A 20,632-nucleotide genomic window follows, 5' to 3' on the forward strand; every position below is an offset into this window, starting at 1 on the left:
ATTTAATTCTCTTTAAAAATAACACATGTTTTATCGTCAGCGAGAACGTATTCCTACGGATAACTAAAGTGGTTAAAATAATATAATATTTGCGCTTTTACTTTTGCCTTTTTATGTATCATGTTAAGTAAAAATAATTATTATTTAAAGTAAATCGTAATAGTATTAAATAAGTTACTTGCTCATTCCACTATAACTGCAACTTAAACTTCAAATTATAACTTAAGCTGTAAGTTATAACAGTATCTTACGCTGTTTTAAACTCCGCCAAACAAGAAAATTATGAGATAATATATAAATATGAGAGATAATATGTTAAAAAAGATTTTTTAACATATTATCTCTCATCGTTTCAGCGTTTTTTTAACTTAATATAACATAAGTTGCTTAGTAGATTTTGTATACAAATTATAAAATTTTTAGTTTTACGACCACTTCAGCTTAATTTTTAATTTGTTATATTGGTTTTTCATAAATATGTTTAACATGTTATTTTAAGTTGTAATGATTTCTTTATTTCTTATTGAAACTATTATAAACATGTTTGTTGGAATAAACATAAATACTTTTTTAAATTGAAGTTTTTGTTAGTGTTTTGTTGTAAAAATTAATAAAATTAAATTCATGCGATAAACATTTCTTTTTAATTTTCCCAAATTTTAAAAAAAGTTTCAAATTCATTCACTTTTAAATAATCTATAAAGTAGATCTTTTTCCAAAAGCAAACAAGTTTTTACTAAGTCTTCCAGAATTCAGTAAAGATTATTTTTTAACTAATAAGTTAAAATGTAGTTTGGTAAACAAAATCGGTCAAAATCTAGTTCAGTAAAAAAATGGAAACAGTTGTTTACTTAAGCAATCTAGTTCAGGTTACCTAACGCACAAGTTTTTTTTTCATTGAACTAGTTCATGTAACGTATCTTGTTTGTTAAGGCTCCGGCAAATTGCCTGAATGTTCGTCTGGAACATTTTGAAGCAAATTAGTTCAGGCAAATTGCAGGAAAGTTTGTATAATTTACCGGAGCTTTTTTAAGAATGTAAGAAAATAACAGAAAATAATACTTGCAAAAAAAAATTTAGTTAATAATAAAGTAAACAAATAAATAATAAAAAAAATAATACAGTTTTTATTGACAAAAAAAAAGAGTTTAAGATTGTTTTAATTTGTTCAGAGGAGAAAAAAAACTATTTTAGATTTATTAACTACTTTTAAAGAAATTTTAGTTTTGTTTTTAGTTTTTTAATTTTAGTCTGTATTCAAATAATCATTAAGTTTAAATCTTAAGTTATGAAATTAAAATAAAATAAATCTAAAATAACAAAACAGTAAATATAAAATACAAAAAGACAAAAATACTTAAACATACCAGTTAGTGATGTTTCTGCTACACTATGCTTATGTTTTTTCTTTTTCTTCTTGTCATATGGTTTATTCATAAATTTAAACTGATCTGGAACCTGTATTTTCAAAATCATTTTTTAAATAAAGATAAAATTAATTGTACTCATTTCAAAATCTATACATGTCTTACCTACTTTCTACTTATGAAATTATTTAAAGTTAAATTTTTATAACTTATTTTTATTTATTATTTAATAAAGTTATGTAACTTGTTATCTTAAAAATTTTTTTTTTTTGTTGCTATTAAACTAAAAAATAAAAACTAAATTAAAAACTGACAGATCCAGGCATCAAACGAAAGCTTTGAAGAGCAGATTCTGATAAAGGTAAGAGTTCTCTACCACCAATGGGTGGTCTTTCAACCAACTGCTGTAGACTAAAAATTAAAAAAAAAATTTAGGTATTAATGAGTACAATATACACACATAAATTAAGAAACCGAATTTTATTTAAATTTTTTTTTTAAATTAAGTTTTAAAAGTTTGTAAAAAGTTAGAACTGTAGCCACAATAATATTTACTTTGCATCTCTTGTAACTAATTACGTTTAACGTTTAATGTCATTTCGCTGTCGTTTTTAAAGTAGTTTTAATTAGTTACTTAGCTTTTCTGAATTTGAAAGACCGCGCTTTCAAAATGCACGCGGTCATTGGAGAAAGATCTATCAAGCGAGTTTCAAACTTTTTACCTTTTAAATTTTTAAATCATTTATATTTTGTTTATTTTAGTTTTTCTTTTAGCTTTATTTTTTTTTAGCAGTTTTGTTTTTATTGAGCTTATATTTCATTTTTTAGAAGGAAAATAAGGGTATGGAACAGGCCTAATTATTTTTTATGCATTTTTTATGCAAAAAGTTATACTAATACCATTTCCATAAAATATTATTACTTTGAAATTTCTGTGATGCTATTAAATATTTTTGTCCTTTTTTAGAAAATTTAGAAAAATAAATTAAAATTTTGTTTCAACACTGACATGAAATGTCACATGTTATTGTATGTAAAGGTTAAATTTTGTTATGAGGATTACAGTAAAAAAAGACTGAAAAAAAGGTAAAGAGTATTATTTATATATATATATATTTATATTTTGTTCACTTTGAAACTTTTTAAACTTTCTCATATCATTTTTAAAATTTTTGTTTGCACAATTCAAGTTATATATGTATATTGTTTGCATATATGCTTTTTTGATAAGTATGTGTATGTGGTAATATGTGCTTTATAGCTGTTTTATTAATGTGTTTTTATAATAATGTCAAATGTTTATTTATTTTTTTTGTATGTGGTAATATGTGTTATATAATTGTTTTATAAATGCGTTTAAATATGTTTATATAAGGTTAAATATATATATATTTATATATATATTGTGTTTATACTATGTTGTTTCCATGTTTTCAAAGTGCTGTGACTTGGTAAACGTGTAGAGCAAGATTTGTCAACCTTGCCAGCCAAGTGATGTACTTATAGCAGAGAGTTACACCCCAGTGTTTAGTGTCAAACTGTTACTGCTTTAGGTCTAGGTGTTTTCAAGCCTTTATTATTAATTATTTTGAAAATACATAATGTATTTTAATAACATTTTGCGTAATGTTGTTACTTATGTTCTGTTATATATGAATGTTATGTTACTTAAGTTATGTTATATGCATAGTATATTAACTTATGATGTGTGCTATAGATGTGTGCTGTTGTTGTGATGTTGTTTTTTTGTAATCTTTTGAGTTGATAGACATTTGGCTTACCTTCACGGTGGTGTCTATTGTTAAAAATGATAAATAGGTAATTTCATTATTAGATCTTACTGCTTTTAATCATTCGCTAAAAGCCAAGTATAATTTTTTAAAGAAATAATATTGCAAAAACGGGTTTACAACATTTTTTTTTCAATTTTTCTGTGTTAGCAGTATGTTTATTATTAGAATTGCAGGTTTTTAATAATTTTTTTTATTATTATATGCTAATTTATTTATTTGGACTAACTTTTTTAAATAAAAAAATTTAGAAGTTAATTTTTTTTTAACATCTCCTAGCTGATATGTTTTATTTTAAATGACAGTTTGTTATATATAAAAATTATTTGTGTGTGCTATTTAGAGTAGAAAAAAAAAATATAGAAAAGATCACAATCCTTAAGATTCTTTTAAGATTCAAACTGCAAATAATTCGAACCCAAATAAGGAGAGCTTGGTTAGGCAAGTTGAAAATAATCATCACAGAAATGAAAGAGATAGGCTTAGGCGAGATGAAATTATTAATTGACAAAATGCTAAAAAATGCTGCTAGATACAAAAGAATGCATTGTATAGCAAGAAGTAATACTATTCCAAATTACAATTATTTAGAAGAAATGAATTATTTTTGTCAGCATTGTGGGTGCTTAGAAATTTCCTGATGAAACATTTTTTATGTTGCCATAATGGAAAGGTAGTTTTGTCGCAACCTTCACTATTTCCACAAGATTTATTTAAAGGAAATAATGCAGATGGAAATGCCAACCTGAAATTTTTTAAATATATTAGAAATTATAATGGCTGTCTTTCTTTTGCTTCATTTAAAGCTAATGTAGTTCTACCCATGAATCATGGGCCGCAATGTTTTAGAATATGTGGTCAAGTTTTTCATCGTATAGGTAATCTTGGGCCAAATCAAGATGTTCCGCCGACATATTGTCAACTATCATCTATGTTCCACTTGCAGCAGTAAATTTTAGAATGCAACAACATGGTAATGATCTTTGATTAAATGATTTAATGTTTCGATTGCAAACTATTATTAGTGAAAAGAACCCATTTGCTCTTGCATTTAAAAACATGGCTAAAGTGGAAGATGAAGAAACTCATCGAGCAGCTATATAAGGTTGCTCAATGTCAGTTGCAGGCCTTGTTAAGAAGCGTTACGCAGCTCGCATTTTGCTTGCGAAAAGGCGATTTGCCTACGCGTTCAGCAGTTTTGCGCTACGCAAAAACTTATATCTTTTAGAATATTTAAATTATCTTTTGATTATCGTTAACGTGACGTTTATTCAGAAGAAATAAAGTCGTAAGTAAAAGCATTTAACCGCAATTGTAAACTAATAGATTTTTTTGTTAAAGAAACAGTTTGTTTCATAATTTTTTATTTGTTATTAAAAATTAGTTAAAAAAAATAAAGTGTTTTAAGTTTTATCTTAAGGAATTAAATATATAAATTCCTTTTAAATATAAAAATTATTTTTAGTCATAATAGTTTGAAAAATGCACGATTTATTTTGATGTAAATATTTTATTAATAAGATATTTTGTTTATTGTTAATTCAATAACGTAAAGTTTTAATGACGTTCATTTAATTTATGAAAATAAATTATGATCACGAATATGTTATCGGTAACTGATAAATAACAAAAAAAAACTCTATTGTTTAAAAACATTATTAAGAAGAGTTCGCAAATTAAATAAGAAAAAATTTATTAACAGTTAATAAAATAACCAAAAACCAAATGTAAAATCATAAGAAAATAAACAAAAATTTTACGTTTCATGGAAAAAATATTTTTTTCAAAATAAAATTTAGTTCATATTTGAAAAAATAATAAAAATGATTTTTTTAATAAGAACTTAGATTTTATTTGTAACTTTTGTTATAGTGAGAAAAAAACAAACTGTTTTTATGATTTTTAACGCGTTAATAAAATAACTTTAATTACAATGCGGTACTTGAAAAGACGCTAGTGACGCAATATAACTTCTAACGATGCAAAATATATTTGCTGAGTTGAGTTACTTAGAAATGCGTTACGCGTTTTCGCTATGCAGCGAAATCTCGTAACAAGGCCTGCAGTTGTAAAAATGTCTTTACTTAAAGGGCAAGATAGACGTCGCTATAATCTCCCTTCACATAATAAAGTTGTAGTTGTATTTGTTGGTGAAGATGGTGCACCACCTGTTTGCAGGGAAGTTGTTATTTATCCAAAAGATCATCCTCTTAAAACTATATCAAGAATGTTTGCCGACTTCCTATGGTTTATCCTTTAATTTTTCCAAGGGTTGATGCTGGTTGGCATAACCAATTGGTTCACAACCCTGAACATGCTACACTGTTTAGAAATCATGTTACATTATCTCAGTATTACAATTATAAACTTTCGGTTAGACAATTTTTTTTTCACTCATTTATGGCAAAAAACTTTTCAGCAATATGCTGTTGATACCTATGTTAAAATTGAAGGCCAACGCCTTGCTTTCATCAGAAATAATCAAAACAAACTGAGAAGCGAGCAGAATGATGTCTTACACGAACATGTAAACAACCTTGGAAATGATCATAATGTTAGAACAGGGCTTGTTGCAGTTTTGCCATCAACTTATGTAGGAAGTGTTTTATTTAATTTGTCTTAAGGCACCTGAAATATAATTTTGACAAAAAAAAAAAAAGTTAAAAAAAAAAGTAAAAAGTTGTTTCTGGACAACAGACCTTTTTTACTTTGAAGATTGTAGGACACCAGACCTTTTATATTGACCTAATTTTGTTTTACATTGACGTAGGGCAACAGTCTTTATACCTCTGTGTAGATACTGAAAAAACTAAAAAGGTCTCATACATAACTCATTTTCACAAAAAACTGGACAACTGACCTTTGTCTTCTGAGGTACAGATATTAGGATTTAAAGTTTATTTTAGTTTATAGTTTTGGTTTAGTTTATAGTTATTTTTAGTTAGTTTTAGTTTCAGTTATCTTTTTTCTTACTTTTGAGCAACCGTGGCACAGTGGTTAGAGTTCTGGCTCAGAACCCAGAGGTCCCAGGTTCAATGCCGGCTCTAACCCAATAAGCGACATTGGTAAGGAAGGAGGCGTGAACTTCTAGTTAAATGCTCTCCCGTGGTGCTCCGTGATAAGACCATAAGGACTTCTGGGAGCACCTAAATAACCTAAAAATAAAAAAATAAAAAAAAAGACAACTTTATGGAAGAAATGAGGGTGTAAATATTATTTTATTGATTATTCTGAGATATATATTTTGTCTTTAGTGTCTGGTAGAAGCATAACTGGTAGGGCTGTGTTTTATATTTTATAGACGGAATAATTTTTTCAATTTGAAGGCGTTTATCTAAAAGTGTATTAGTTAAGGTTTTGCAACTTTAAATTGTGGAAAATAGCCACTATAAACTAATTATGTAACAGACCGACCATAACCCGTATTATGGGTAGCTTTCTGCTAGTAAATATAAATTATGCAGAATAAAAAATTCATGAACATAATTATGGAAAATAAAAAATATAAACATCTTGCTTGCAAGTTAAATTTTTGAAACCAATGAGTTAGTTTTTAATAAAAGCCTCAGAATTAAAAGACATTTTTTTATTATTATTATTAAAAATTAGTTAAAAAAAATAAAGTGTTTAAGTTTTATCTTAAGGAATTAAATGTATAAATTCCTTTTAAATATAAAAATTATTTTTAGTCATAATAGTTTAAAAAATACACGATTTATTTTGATGTAAAAATTTTATTAATAACATATTTTGTTTATTGTTAATTCAATAACGTAAAGTTTTAATGACGTTCATTTAATTTATGAAAATAAATTATGATCACGAATATGTTATCGGTAACTGATAAATAACAAAAAAAAAACTCTATTGTTTAAAAACATTATTAAAAAGAGTTCGCAAATTAAATAAGAAAAAATTTATTAACAATTGATAAAATAACCAAAAACCAAATGTAAAATCATAAGAAAATAAACAAATATTTTACGTTTCATGAAAAAATATCTTTTTCAAAATAAAATTTAGTTTATATTTGAAAAAAATAATAAAAATGATTTTTTTAATAAGAACTTTGATTTTATTTGTAACTTTTGTTAGAGTGAGAAAAAAAAAACTTTTTGTATGATTTTTAACGCGTTAATAAAATAACTTTAATTACAATGCGGTACTTGAAAAGACGCTAGTGACGCAATATAACTTCTAATGATGCAAAATATATTTGCTGAGTTGAGTTACTTAAAAATGCTTTACGCGTTTTCGCTACGCAAATCTCGTAACAAGGCCTGATATATATATATATATATATATATATATATATATATATATATATATATATATATATATATATATATATATATATATATATATATATATATATATATATATATATATATATATATATATATATATACGCTCACACACAAATGTATATACATTTATATTTTTAAAAAAAACATTTATGCTACATTTTCACATATAATAGTACAATTTAGAATTTTAAAACTTGCATCATAAAAATGCTCCTAAATATTTGTTGGTGTGGAAGCTTGGTTAGTAACATTTTATATGTAATATGTACTAAGCATAATAATAAAAAAAATGAAATAAGATAATTGAATGCAAACTTTAAAAGTTGTCAACAAAAGCCAAACAAACTAAAAGTAATTTTTGTTTAGTGCACTTAAAAACTTTATGTATATCATGTTTGGTGTTTGCAAAGAAACACTATATAAATCATTTTTTAATATATACTAACTTTTTCCAATTTTGTTTTATTGGCTTATTTGGTGCTTAACCACCCATAAATCTTCAGCCCTGGGAATTAGGGTTCGCAAAACTGCAAAATTCATTTCTATGTTTTATAGTAACCCCTTTGTGTAAATTTTTTTTGCTGACCTGATGCTGACCTCTAACAGTTTAAGGTCAGCAATTTATTGTCGACCTCATTTTTACTAATTTCGAGGGCTGTATTATATATATAAAACCATGTAATATAAAAAAAAAGCCTAATATATAAAAATAAAACTTATAATTGAAATAAAACTTATAAAACAAAACTTATAAGTTTAGAATGAAATCTATTTGTGATTTTTTTATATTATATAAATATAATAAACTCTTTTATTTATAAATTTGACGTTTTCTTTGAAAGAAAATAAGATAATATAATACACATTTTGCCCATTTACCATAAATTTTGAGGAACCATAATGTATAAGCAACATAAAAATAAACAATTTTAAACAAAGCTTACCTATCTTCTTGAGTGCCTGGAGAATCAATGTAACCTAAAAATTATAAATAAATTAAACAATAATCATACAAAATTTAGGGCAGGTGAAGCTATTAGCCCTAATAAATGGAACAACATTTGGAGATTGGGAGTTTTATATCAGAAAATTCTTGTAAAAAACCAGGTATCCATGTAAAACAAAAAATTAAAAGTTTTAGTCACTCAGTAATCATCATTTTAGTGTTATTGGTATCACTGAAACTAAAAAAATGACTACCAACACCTCATTAAATCTTACTTTTTATGTTTATAAGCATACTCCAATAAAATCTTCTTTTGATTGATGCTTTACATGTCTCTAATTAATTAATATACAAACCTAAAAACCATCTAAGTTTGCATATATGTTTGTGGAAACCACTTTTCCTAAAAAATCTAATATTATTGTTGGCTGTATTTATTGCCATCCTAATATGGACATTCCAGAGTTTATTAGTATATACATAATTTCATTTAGTGAAAAACTTTCAAAAAACAGAAAATAACAAAAACTTTCAAATAACGGAAATCAACAACAACAAAAAAAAATCTTTTTTTGATTTTTTTAATTTGAATGATTTTCATCATTTTTATCTTTATCTTTTTTTATCTTTATATCTTTATATCTTATATCATTTTCATCTTTATATCTGTATTATTTGCTGGATAATAAAAATGGCAGTTTTTATATGTAGGGTGTATATTAGGGTGTATTATTTGCTAAAAGTTTAAAAAAATAAACTATAAAGATTGTAAAGATTTTTCAAAAATTAACTGGATGATGTAATCAATTGATTGGATGATGTAATCAATGATTGCAATGAAAGCAAAAGTAAACCTAATAAGTTGTTTAAAGAGTTTTTCAAAAGTTTCAACTTTCTTTTAGATAAAAGTGCACCATTAAAAAGTCAGCTTTGCTTGATTAGGGATCTCAAACCATGGATTACATGCTAAATCTTTCATTAAAATACTGAATATCATGTTTAACAAGTTTCTTAAATCAAAAAATCCTAATAACAAACTCAGACGTGAAAAATCTTATATAGCATATACAAACTTACTTGTTACTCTCATCCATTGAAGTAAAAAGAACCATTAATCTAAATTCTTGTATAATAATACTAAGAATTTGAAATCTATATGGGATGGGATAAGGAGTCTTTAAATATTTGTTTAAGAGTTTACTCATTCATCCTAACTGCTTATCTTTTAATAACTCTATAGAGAAAGTGGAATAGTATCGAAAATGAACTGATCAAAAAAATGATTAATATCGAAAAATAACTGACCGAAACCCATTTTAATGATTAAGATCGAAAATGTGATTTTCAGATTAATATCGAAAAGTTTTTATATCAAAATTCACAAATGTGGAACAATATTGAAAAAAATAAAAACGTAATAAGATTGAAAACTCGTTTTAATAATTAACATTGAAAATGTGATCTTTTGAATAATGTCGAAAACAACGAAAACAGAATAAAATCGAAAACTCAATTTAATGATTAACATCGAAAATATGATTTTCTGATCATTTTTTTATTTTATAAAAAACTAGTACTAGCAGAAAATCTTAAGAAAATTTTAATACTAAGTCACTTTTTCAAAACTTATTTAAGAGTTCGATGAATATTTCCTAACTTTTCACATAAATATCGCATCAACTTTACACGAAGTTAGCATTATCTACAATGGAGAACAGCAGTTTAAATGAACAGTTTAATTTGCACGTGCAATGAAATCAATTTGATTTAAAACTTGAAATTTAAGAAACTTTTAAGAAACTCAATATTCCCAAATGTCGTTAGAGAACTTATCAATATAATATATAAGTTTGCACACCAAAAGCACTGTTTAAAAAATAGTCACAGTTTCAATGGTTTTATTTCTCAATCAATTACAATCAATTTTTATAACTGAAGCAGTTTTTATTATGTACGGAATGTTCCTATTATTTAATGAATGTTCTTAACAATTTTCTATTGTATACCATTTTTAAAAAGTTTAGACTTAAGTTTTTTTAGTTCAAAGTTCAGAGTATTCTGTATATTTCTGTAAATATATTTCATCACATGTTAAACAGTTATCTTGCAACATTTTGGGCCAATATTGAGTAATAATTTTGCATATTCTATTATGTCAATATTACCAGAATGTGTTTTTAATAAAGAAAGCAATGGAAAATCTTTCCAAATAATTTTTAATAGTGATATAATGTATGCTTTGAATAATTGCATGGAAGTATAACGCTAAATTAAAGCATATTTATCAGTATTTTCTAATTTCTTCTTTACTTTTTTTTAAGTTCTTCAAAAACCAAATCAAACCAAACAGATTCTCATGATTTTTTAAGTAGGAAAGTGTTCCAACATAAATATGTAGGAAATTTTTATAACTTTTTACAAAACGTTATGTAAAGATAATAGACAACTTGTAAAATATTTTCGTTTAAGCTCTCAGCAACTTGTATAATAAACTCAATAACTTTTGATATGGAAATTTTATTAAATAACATCTTGTAAAATACAAATGATAATTAATTTTTAACATTTGGTAGCTACATACCATACCAGCAATGTATTTAAAATTGTGTGCTCAATATTTTTTTAGTATTTACAATGTTAAATATTCTGCAACAGAATGACCAGATGACTACATGTAATAGTAATTTTTCCATGGTATTTGGAGGTAGAGTGGGTATTGTTTATAATCTTTTATTAAAAAGGATCTTTTAGCATGCTCTTCTTGTTTTATTAATCAGGATTTTTTAATTTGCTTTTTTAATTGTTTTATTAAGCAGGATCTTCAATCCTGTCCTCCTTGTTTTAAAGTACTTTTTTCTTGAAATTTTTTTGCACATATTTGCACAGATGACTTTTTTTTTCTTTTTTTTTTTTTGTAATTCCCCTCCCCAAGGCAGAGAAGGCCACTACAGATGAGGAGGCTACTTAATAGTGGTTATAACCCTCTCTCAACTCTATAACTCCGAAACACGAACCTTGACGAACAAGGCCGCTGCGTGGAGAAACAAGTTGAGCGCGGTACTACCAGGGACGTGGTGGGAATCGAACTCGGAACCTCTCGCTTATGAAGCGAGCGCTCTACCACTACACCACTATCGCATGGAAATTTTGTTTTTTAGTTAGTTGGCATATAGTTTTGCATATTTACAAATATTTTTATCCTTTAAACTTTTTATGGTTTGTATTGATTTTGACTAAAAATTATGTAACTTTTTAAGGTTTGTTGACATTAAATGTAAATAAAATCAAAACATCTTGTTTTAAATCGTTTTATAAATAGCCAACAACACAACATTTAATATTTTTTGTTCTACTAATAGAACTTTTAGTTTATATTGTATATATTATTCAATTATAGAGTATAATTACTACACTTTAATTCACAACCGCAAAATACTGGCCTTCTATTTATTTTGCTTTTAGAATTTTCGAACCTATTCCTTGTTTCACATTTTCGTTATTATTCCGGTCCCTTTTTGATTTTATTCCTTTATTCACAATTTCGATATTATTGCGGTAAGTCCCTTTTTGATATTATTTTCTTTTGAGCTATTTCGAGATTATTCTGCTTTTCGGATTTTTGATACTATTTCTTTTTTAACAATTTCGATGTATTCTCTTTTTCGATATTATTCTGAAAAGTCCCTTTTCAATAATATTTCTTTTTTCACAATTTCGAGATTATTCTGTTTTTCGGATTTTCGATACAGTTCCTTTTTTTACAATTTGGATGTTATTCTCTATTTCATTTGGATGTTTTTGATACTGTTACTACTACCCACTCTATGATATATGACTCTAATAAAATCTCAGAATCTTTTAATTTATTCTCTGTTTCAGTTACAGAAAAATTACAACAACAAAAAAACACATTTTACTTCACATACTCTTAATAGCATTACTGAAATGATTTATGGCTTTCTTGGCTTAATAGCATTACTGAAATGATTTGTGGTTTTCTTCAAAACTTTTTTATTAGAATCATGAGGTTTCAATATGGTTAACCTCAAGATTCTAAAAAAAAGTTTTGAAGCCAACAAGGATATTACATTTTTTAGGAAAAGTGATTTCCACAAAACTACTATGGAATACGGCCTATTGTAAGTGATTGGTTATTACTACATTTAATAACTTTATGTTTCATACCCATACATAAAGTTATTAAATATAGTGTTCCCAAAGCTCTGTTCTTAGGCCATTCTTATTTTTATTTATTTTGCTTATTTACAACTTCTCCGATACATAATTGTACTGATAATACAATCTTTTATATATATTAATAACTTAAGAAGCTTTGAAAAAAAATTAAATAAGATCTTCATCGTTTATGTAGTTGGTTAAATACTAAAAATTTGAATGAAAAACAGTGCAAGAAAGAGTTTGAGAAGTGCAAGTTAATTAACAACTGTGTTCTTAAAAAAAGTGTTCTAGTGTTTTTTTTGTTAATCAGATGTGCAATCTAAATATCGTGGTACTATTTTTACTTTATTTTCATGAAATAAAAGAAATAAAATTTGCATTTTTCTTAAAAAAAGGTTTTGGTCAAGATTATTTTGTTTATTTTTTTCTTACTTTCTTATTTTTATTTATTCTATACAACTAAAATTCTAATTAGCCAATATAACATTAGCTTTTTTATGAGGTTATTTACAGTGTTAACTCACAGAGAAATAATTAAAAAAAAAAGAAGAAAAACGGAACAGTTTGTGAAACCTGATAGACTTAGTATAGATCTAAACTTTCCAGATGTATCAAAAACATATCACTATTGATTAAGAATATTTAGTAAATATTCTATTTTCTTGACCGCCAACAAAACTGAGCACATTACTTTTTATCCTCCTCCAAAAAAGATTGAAAAAAAAAACTCAAAATTAATTGTAAAAATGTTCTTCCATCAAAAAATATAAAGTATCTTGGAGTTATATCTTGATTATATCTATTATTATATATATTATTGATATCTTGATTCAATATATGTTGAGATTCAAACCCTGAACCTTAATAAGAATTATACATGAGCTAACAGGATACATTTTTTAATTTGATATTATGTTCCGAAGCAAACTCTTAGATTTATTACTCTATGTTTTCTTCAAATCTTAGTTAATTCTTTTTAACATTTTTATTAAAACAAATGAAATACAAAAACAGTACACCAAAAATGGAGAAAACGAAAAGCTGTACTCTTCTTATTTCAATACAATTAATAAATAAAAACAGTACACCAGAAATACAGAAAACAAAAAGCTGTACTCTTCTTATTTCAACACAATACAGTATGACAAGTTTTCCAAAAAGCACCAATTTATCTTTTAATGGAACCAGAACATTGTTGGTCCAGAGAAAAATAAGCTCTTGTTATTGATTACTTACTGCTTAAAAAAATTCAATTAAAAAATATATTGCTTGAGTGGGTTTCTATATTTCTATATTCTCTCTGTACTACAACTGCCTTAACTTATTGCTTATGAGGCAAGTGCTCTACCACTAAACAACTACCGCACTTAATACTTATCACTAGAGATTGTTCCCGGAATTTTTCTAGGATTTTTTTTTGATAACTATAAATTTTTTGATAACAAATCATTTAACTTTCCCGCCAAAAATAGAATTTTTTGTTTTCCAGACCATCAGAAGATCACCTAATGTTATTGTATACTTGTTGAAATATATCACTGAGCGATTAAATTTTAATAATAATTATTAAAATGTTCACAAATTGTAAAATTTCAAAGGCTTGGAATTATTTTGATCTCAAAAAGAATGATGAGGCACAATGTAAACAATGTCCAAAATAATATTATGCAAAGGTGGTTCAACCGTTGGGTTGAACAGCCTTAAACATGTAGATAAATTCCAAAATATTATTTTAAATAAAGAATGTGAAGGTGAACCGCTAAACAAAAAACGTTGTGTTCAATCTACAATTGATTCTATAATAAAAAAAAGTTTCATTAAGGCATGATTGGCTAAGTTTGCTGCTATTGATGAATTTTCCATAAGTGCAATAGCTGAATCAGATCAAATTTGTGAGTTGCTTCATGATAAAGGCTACAGTCTACCAAAATCTAAAACAGCTGTCTTGAACCTTATCTATAAATATTATATTGAAATAGTTAAAGAAAAAAAAAGAAAAATACTTGAAATAAAAAAAAAAAAAGAATTCAAGTTCAGTGTAGATTTGGATGAATATTCAAAATATGGCAGAGGGTATATGAATATAAATCTTCACTTTAACAGTGGTTTTATAAATCTTGGATTAGAAAGAATAATTGGATCGCTTAATCAAAAGATTGCCTTAAACTACTTAATAAAAAGTTAGACATGTTAAATGTTAGTCTTTCCAGTGATGTAGTTTGCATAACAAAAAATGGTGCTTTCATTATGGAATAATTAGAAAATATTTCTCCTGCTGAATATCAACTTTGTTTTGCCCATGCAATACATTTAGCGATAGTTGATGTTATTTATAAAAAGAAAATTAAAAATAATCAGATTTCTAATGAAGAAAATATTGAAAATGATTTTGATATTTTCGATGATGAAAATAATAATGAGATGAAAATGAAATTAGTTACCCAACTCCTGATCTTGTTCCTGAGCTTCATAAAGTTCTGGTTAAAGTTCGTAAAATTGTTGCAACTTTTAAAAGATCTGCCTTAAAAATAGATACTTTGAAATGTTATTCGAAAAATGAATATGGACAAGAACTAGGGCTTATTTTAAATTCAAAAACTTGTTGGAATTCAATGCTGGCCGTGATTCAAAGATTTATTAAAGTTAAAAATGCAGTTGGTAAATATCTGGTGGATTTCAGTCTAGAAAACCTCATGTTGTCTGATGATGAGCTGGAAGTAGTTGAAAGTTTAGCAAAAAGTCTTGAGCCAATTGTTTCAGGTTCTGAAATGATTTGTAGAAAGGAAGCAACATTATTAACAGCTGATGACATTAAAATTTATTATTATAGAACTTGATGCTCAAGATTGCTCTTTAGCAAATAATGATAAGAATGCTCTAGTTGAAAGGATATGTCGAAGAAGGAAATGTAATCTTGTAAGTGATATGTATAATAACTTATTTTGCATACCATCAAAAACAGAGATGATAAATATAGCTATTGAATTAACTGAGAGACTTTTTCCCATATTTGAAAATATTCCAAAAGTAGGAGATAAAATTAATGATAATGATAACCTTAACAATATTATAATTAATGATAAGCTTAACAATAGTAATGTCAGTTTAGAAAAGTCATTAGAATCTATGGCTGAAAGGTTAGAAAAGTTTGTGAAAAAAAAAGACAACTTTGTAGTCAATTACAATAAATCAACTATGTGTCAAGAATTCAATTTGTTTGAAGCAACTAACAAAAGATCACATAATTTAGATATTTTACACTTTATAATGCACTTTTAACTATTCGACCATCCAGTGTTGAAGCTGAAAGAGTGTTTAGTTCAACAGGTCTATTTTTTACAAAGTTTAGAACTAGATTATCAGACAGTCATTTGGATGCACTGGTTTTTCTAAAAGGTCACTTTAAATCACAAAAATAGTTTTAAAAATAAAGTGAGAAAAAAAAATAATTTATTTGTTTGTTATTTATTTAAATGCACATTCCCGGAATTTTCCCGGGAAAATCCTGGGAACGCTACAAATAATTCCTGCTATCCCGGGATAGCAAAAAGTCTGGGAATTTGCAATCCCAACTTATCACTTTTATAGTACTTATAATCTTAGATTATAATATAACTTTGTAAATAAAAAAGGTGATCACCTGAGGCTTAGTATAGTTAATGTGCTACAATTCAATATCTACAGACGAAAATTTGAGTGAAAATTTTGTGTTACTTTTGTGTTAATTATGCATTAAAAGGTTGCAATTAAATTATCCTGTTGAATTATTACTTTTTTGTAAAATATAATAAATTTTATTCCTTTTGCATTATGATTTTCAAATACATATTTGTTAATTTTATGCATAAATTAGTCTATGTGATGGAATAGGAGGAACTATAAAAAGAAAAGCAGCAAAAGCAAGTCTATAATCAGAAATTACAGAAAAGATTCTCACACCAAACAAACTATTCAATTGAATTCAAAAAAACATTAAAGGTGTTAATATGCTTTATCTTTTAAGTGATGTCTATTAAACTTATTTTAAATTCAAGAAATGATACGAAGCAGACAGTCTTAAGCACAAGAAGCTATCACTATTTTGTACCAGATAGAGAGTAATTGTTTTTACAGAGAAACTGTATTGATGTATCTTTGGCTAAATAATCTCACCTTGGTAAAAAAAGATTTAAACTTTCAAACTGTTAAATACATTTCATGCTTATACAAATACCAATGCTATATAGGATATGTGCTTTGGATTTGTAATGAAAACCAAGATATTAATGTAAAACTCATGCATAGAAACAAATTAAATTTTAAACGGACTATGCACAGTCAAATCAGTGTTAGGTTTCATTACATATTACAAAGTAATATGTCAAATACCATATTGTCAAATATGCCCAATCCAATAAGAGCAAAAGTTAGTGTATCCACCAAAGGGTAGAACTGCTTGTGACAACAAACTAGATAATAATGATGATGACGGTACTATTATTAATGTAAACCAAAGATTACCAAATTAGTGTACTATGTATACACTTCTTATTTTAATTAATTTTTTTACTTTTTATTTTTACTTTTTTGTAATATAATAACTTAAATGCTATTTTTTTAGTTCTTTATTTAAACTAAAAAAGCGTCACATTCAAAAGCTACACTTATGTCATTAGATATGGTTAAGCTCTTTAAATGATTTGATGATGACTATTGTAAGCTTCAGATACTCAAAATTTCCAAATTTAGTCAATATCAATTCAATCAAAACATTTGAAAAGATTAGTCAGTCAAGTTAAAATTTTTAGGACTGTGTTTTTTTTATAAAACCTATGGTTAGTTAAAAAAAGGTATTCTGGAGGCCATTAGGTAGTTTAATCATGAGCTTCACTACAAACTCTAAATGTTTGTAGAGAAAATATGTAAAGTTTATTAACTCAAAAACCTCAAGTTTAATAATTGTATTGTATTTTTATTGTATTTTAACTAAACTATAACAATATACAAAAAAAAAAGCCTATTCAGCAAAAAAAGCTATTTCATATTGTTATTTCTTTTAAAAATAATTATTCTTTACAATTATCTAAATTATTAAAGCTTCTGAATAGAATTATCCATTATTAAAGCTTCTGAACAGAATTATCCAAATGCCCTACATAAAAAATTATTTCAAAAAAAGTAAAAGATTACTAATATTCTAAGATAATCTGTTCACTTTTGTCCAAAATCATCTGTATTTTTTTTTACTCCAACAATATCTGTCCAATATCATCTGGAATCTAAATGACCCCTAACAACACCTTTAGGAAAATGTAACTACATCTGGAAATTTTTTCTTTAATGTGGTAGTGGTGTAGTGGGAGAGCGCTTGCCTCATAAGCAAGAAGTTCCTCAGTTTGATCCCCTTCATGCCTTTGGTAGTATTGTGCTAAACTTGTTTCTTCGCTCAACAGTCTTGTTTGTCAATGTTCGTGTTTCGGATTTAATGAGTTGAAAGAGGGTTGTAACCACAACTAAAAGTAGCCTCTTTGACTCTAGTGGCCTTCATGGCCTTGGAGAGGCGAATTAAAAAATATAAAGAAAAAAAAAGTCCAATAGCATCTGCAAGAACTTCCTCTAGATGTAATTACATCTGAAAAACTTCCTATATGTAGCTACATCTGGTTAAAATAATGCATTATCTAATATTTTTTCCAGGTGTAATTACATGATTACATGAGCATATAATTAATAGCGCAATTACAGTTTTTTTTTCCAGATGTAACTACATTGAGTTTATAATTAATAGTGCAATTATCGTAGTTATTATTCATATAATTGAAAAGATGTAACTACATCTGTAGAATCCACAGATGCAGTTATTCTTAATATAATCGAAAAGATGTAGCTACATCTGTAATATTCATATATTTTGTGCACAGACATTATCAGACACCAATGAAATTTCAGATATTGTTGGTTATTAGACATAGCAAAAACCAATGTTACTACTCTGACCAGTTTTTTACTCTCTTGAAAAAAATTTTTTAACAACTGTAATTAAAATAATTTTCTGGTCTACAAATTAACAAATCTACATCAAGTGAAGTATATACAGTTACTAAGAAAAAAATTCTTACTTGGTTAGATGAAGTAGAAAACCTGCACACAGTGATATTATATATATATATATATATATAATCTCACTGGATGCTGTGAGATTATATATATATATATATATATATATATATATATATATATAAACCTGCATCCAGTGAGATTATATATATATATATATATATATATATATATATATATATATATATATATATATATATATATATATATATATAGTAACTAAAAAAAACTTCTTACCTGGTAGATGAGGTAAAAAACTACTGAGATTATCTTTAATAACTTTATCATTGAACTTATTTAACACTTCCCCAAGATTGTTTATAAACTGTGTTGCTGTCGAAACGCTTTGATCATAAGGTTGCGTTGCTAAAACATGTATACTTGTTAAAAGATAGCGAATAATATAGGGATATAGGCCCCCTCACATACAGTTTCTTATTAAACCACTGCTATTATATAAACCATATTTCCTACAAAAAGCCATAAAAATTAGGAATCATCAAAAGCAAAGTTTATTTTTTAAAATAAAACTTTATGCAATGTAAAATATATTAAAGGTAACAAGTTAGAAGCATTTTTATTTAGTCCTTCATATAACATTTAAAAGTATGTGTATATATAAAGATGGCAAGGTCAAAAAGAAAACAAATTAGTTTTATAACCAAGTATTCCCTTAAGTACTTATTACCATATCTTTGTTTAATGTTACTTCACCTTATGGTTTCACATTCAATCATTTTTATCAACCATGAACCTGTTATGCAAATTTCAGGTGACAATCTCATAACATAAAGAGTAGTATTTAGAAGGTCTACAAACATAAAAGCAACAACACCTTTATATAATTACTTTCTGAATTTTTATCAATATTTTTATCAATATCAATATTTTTATCAAGATAGTTGTTTTAACAACAATTTATACAACTGTTAAAAAATGACATAAAATTAGTGCACAATGTATAATATTAGCAAAATATTGAGGTCTACATAGAAATGAATAGTAAATAATCTCATTTAACTCTGTTGAAATCGAATTTGTATTATTAACTAGATTTCTTATTTGGGCAGGAAAGTTTTTAAGAAATTATTGTTTGTTAACTTGCAATTATGACCACGGCAAAACCATTCAGGTATAGAAATATAACTTAAACACAGTTAACACGCATGATGCTTCATCAAAACAGAGTTTATAGTAAACAACACTATTAAAAAGTTTCATAAAACCTTGTGGAGAAGATTTGTGTTGTTCTGCCAAAGAATCAAGATTAACTTTTTTTATAGTCATCTTTAAAAATTATCAAAGCCAACTTTCCCCAAACATCTCAAAGTTGGTTCTTTTTAGAGTAATTTTGACACCCTCAAAGTCAACCCACATTTGCTTTATTTGCTAGAATAGTTGGAACAGTAAAAAATCTATTGGCATTTTTTTGTATATTTAATAAATTTGTCAGCAGAATGGTCAACACAAATTTAAATTTAAAATGAAACTGTAAATAGATGTAACTTTAAATGAAAATTAATCTTTTTTATTAATAAAATATATCTATTGTTCTTACAAATCATTTTCTTTAGGTAAATATATAATATCAACCACAAAAATTGATCAAGTTTATATTTTTCATGACTATAAAAGCAAAAACCAAGCGATATAATAGTTATCTCAATCAGTTTATTTTAATACAAATATTATTAATCCTATCAAACATAATAATAGTTAAAAAAAGCTGTAGAAAATCTTAATTTTTTACAGATAAAAAAACAAATCAGACTGTGTAATTGCAGTAGGCCATAGTCAATTTAAATTTGAAAGCAATAATTATCTTAAGCTTGTTGATAAAAAAATACTATACATATAAAAAGTAAAAATAAATAATTAAAACATTAAATAAATATCTATTTTAAGTCACATTTAGTTGAACAACTTAGTTAAAAAAAAAATTTATTA

The 20,632-nt window shown here is 25.9% G+C and overlaps 1 protein-coding gene across 1 annotated transcript in view; it reads right to left on the reverse strand.

Moving 5' to 3' along the window:
- The window catches only part of LOC100203730 (mediator of RNA polymerase II transcription subunit 19), a 43,784-nt gene that overhangs the window by 16,023 nt on the left and 7,129 nt on the right, over positions 1-20,632 (reverse strand). Inside the window, exons 2-5 of the mRNA XM_065807779.1 lie at positions 18,923-19,051; positions 8,409-8,442; positions 1,682-1,778; positions 1,368-1,458 (exon numbers count right to left, since the gene is read on the reverse strand). Of these exons, the coding sequence (XP_065663851.1) occupies positions 1,368-1,458; positions 1,682-1,778; positions 8,409-8,442; positions 18,923-19,051 (351 nt within the window). The remainder of the gene's footprint in view (positions 1-1,367; positions 1,459-1,681; positions 1,779-8,408; positions 8,443-18,922; positions 19,052-20,632) is intronic.

This window comes from Hydra vulgaris, chromosome 10, assembly GCF_038396675.1.
Source record: "Hydra vulgaris chromosome 10, alternate assembly HydraT2T_AEP".
NCBI lineage: Eukaryota > Metazoa > Cnidaria > Hydrozoa > Anthoathecata > Hydridae > Hydra > Hydra vulgaris.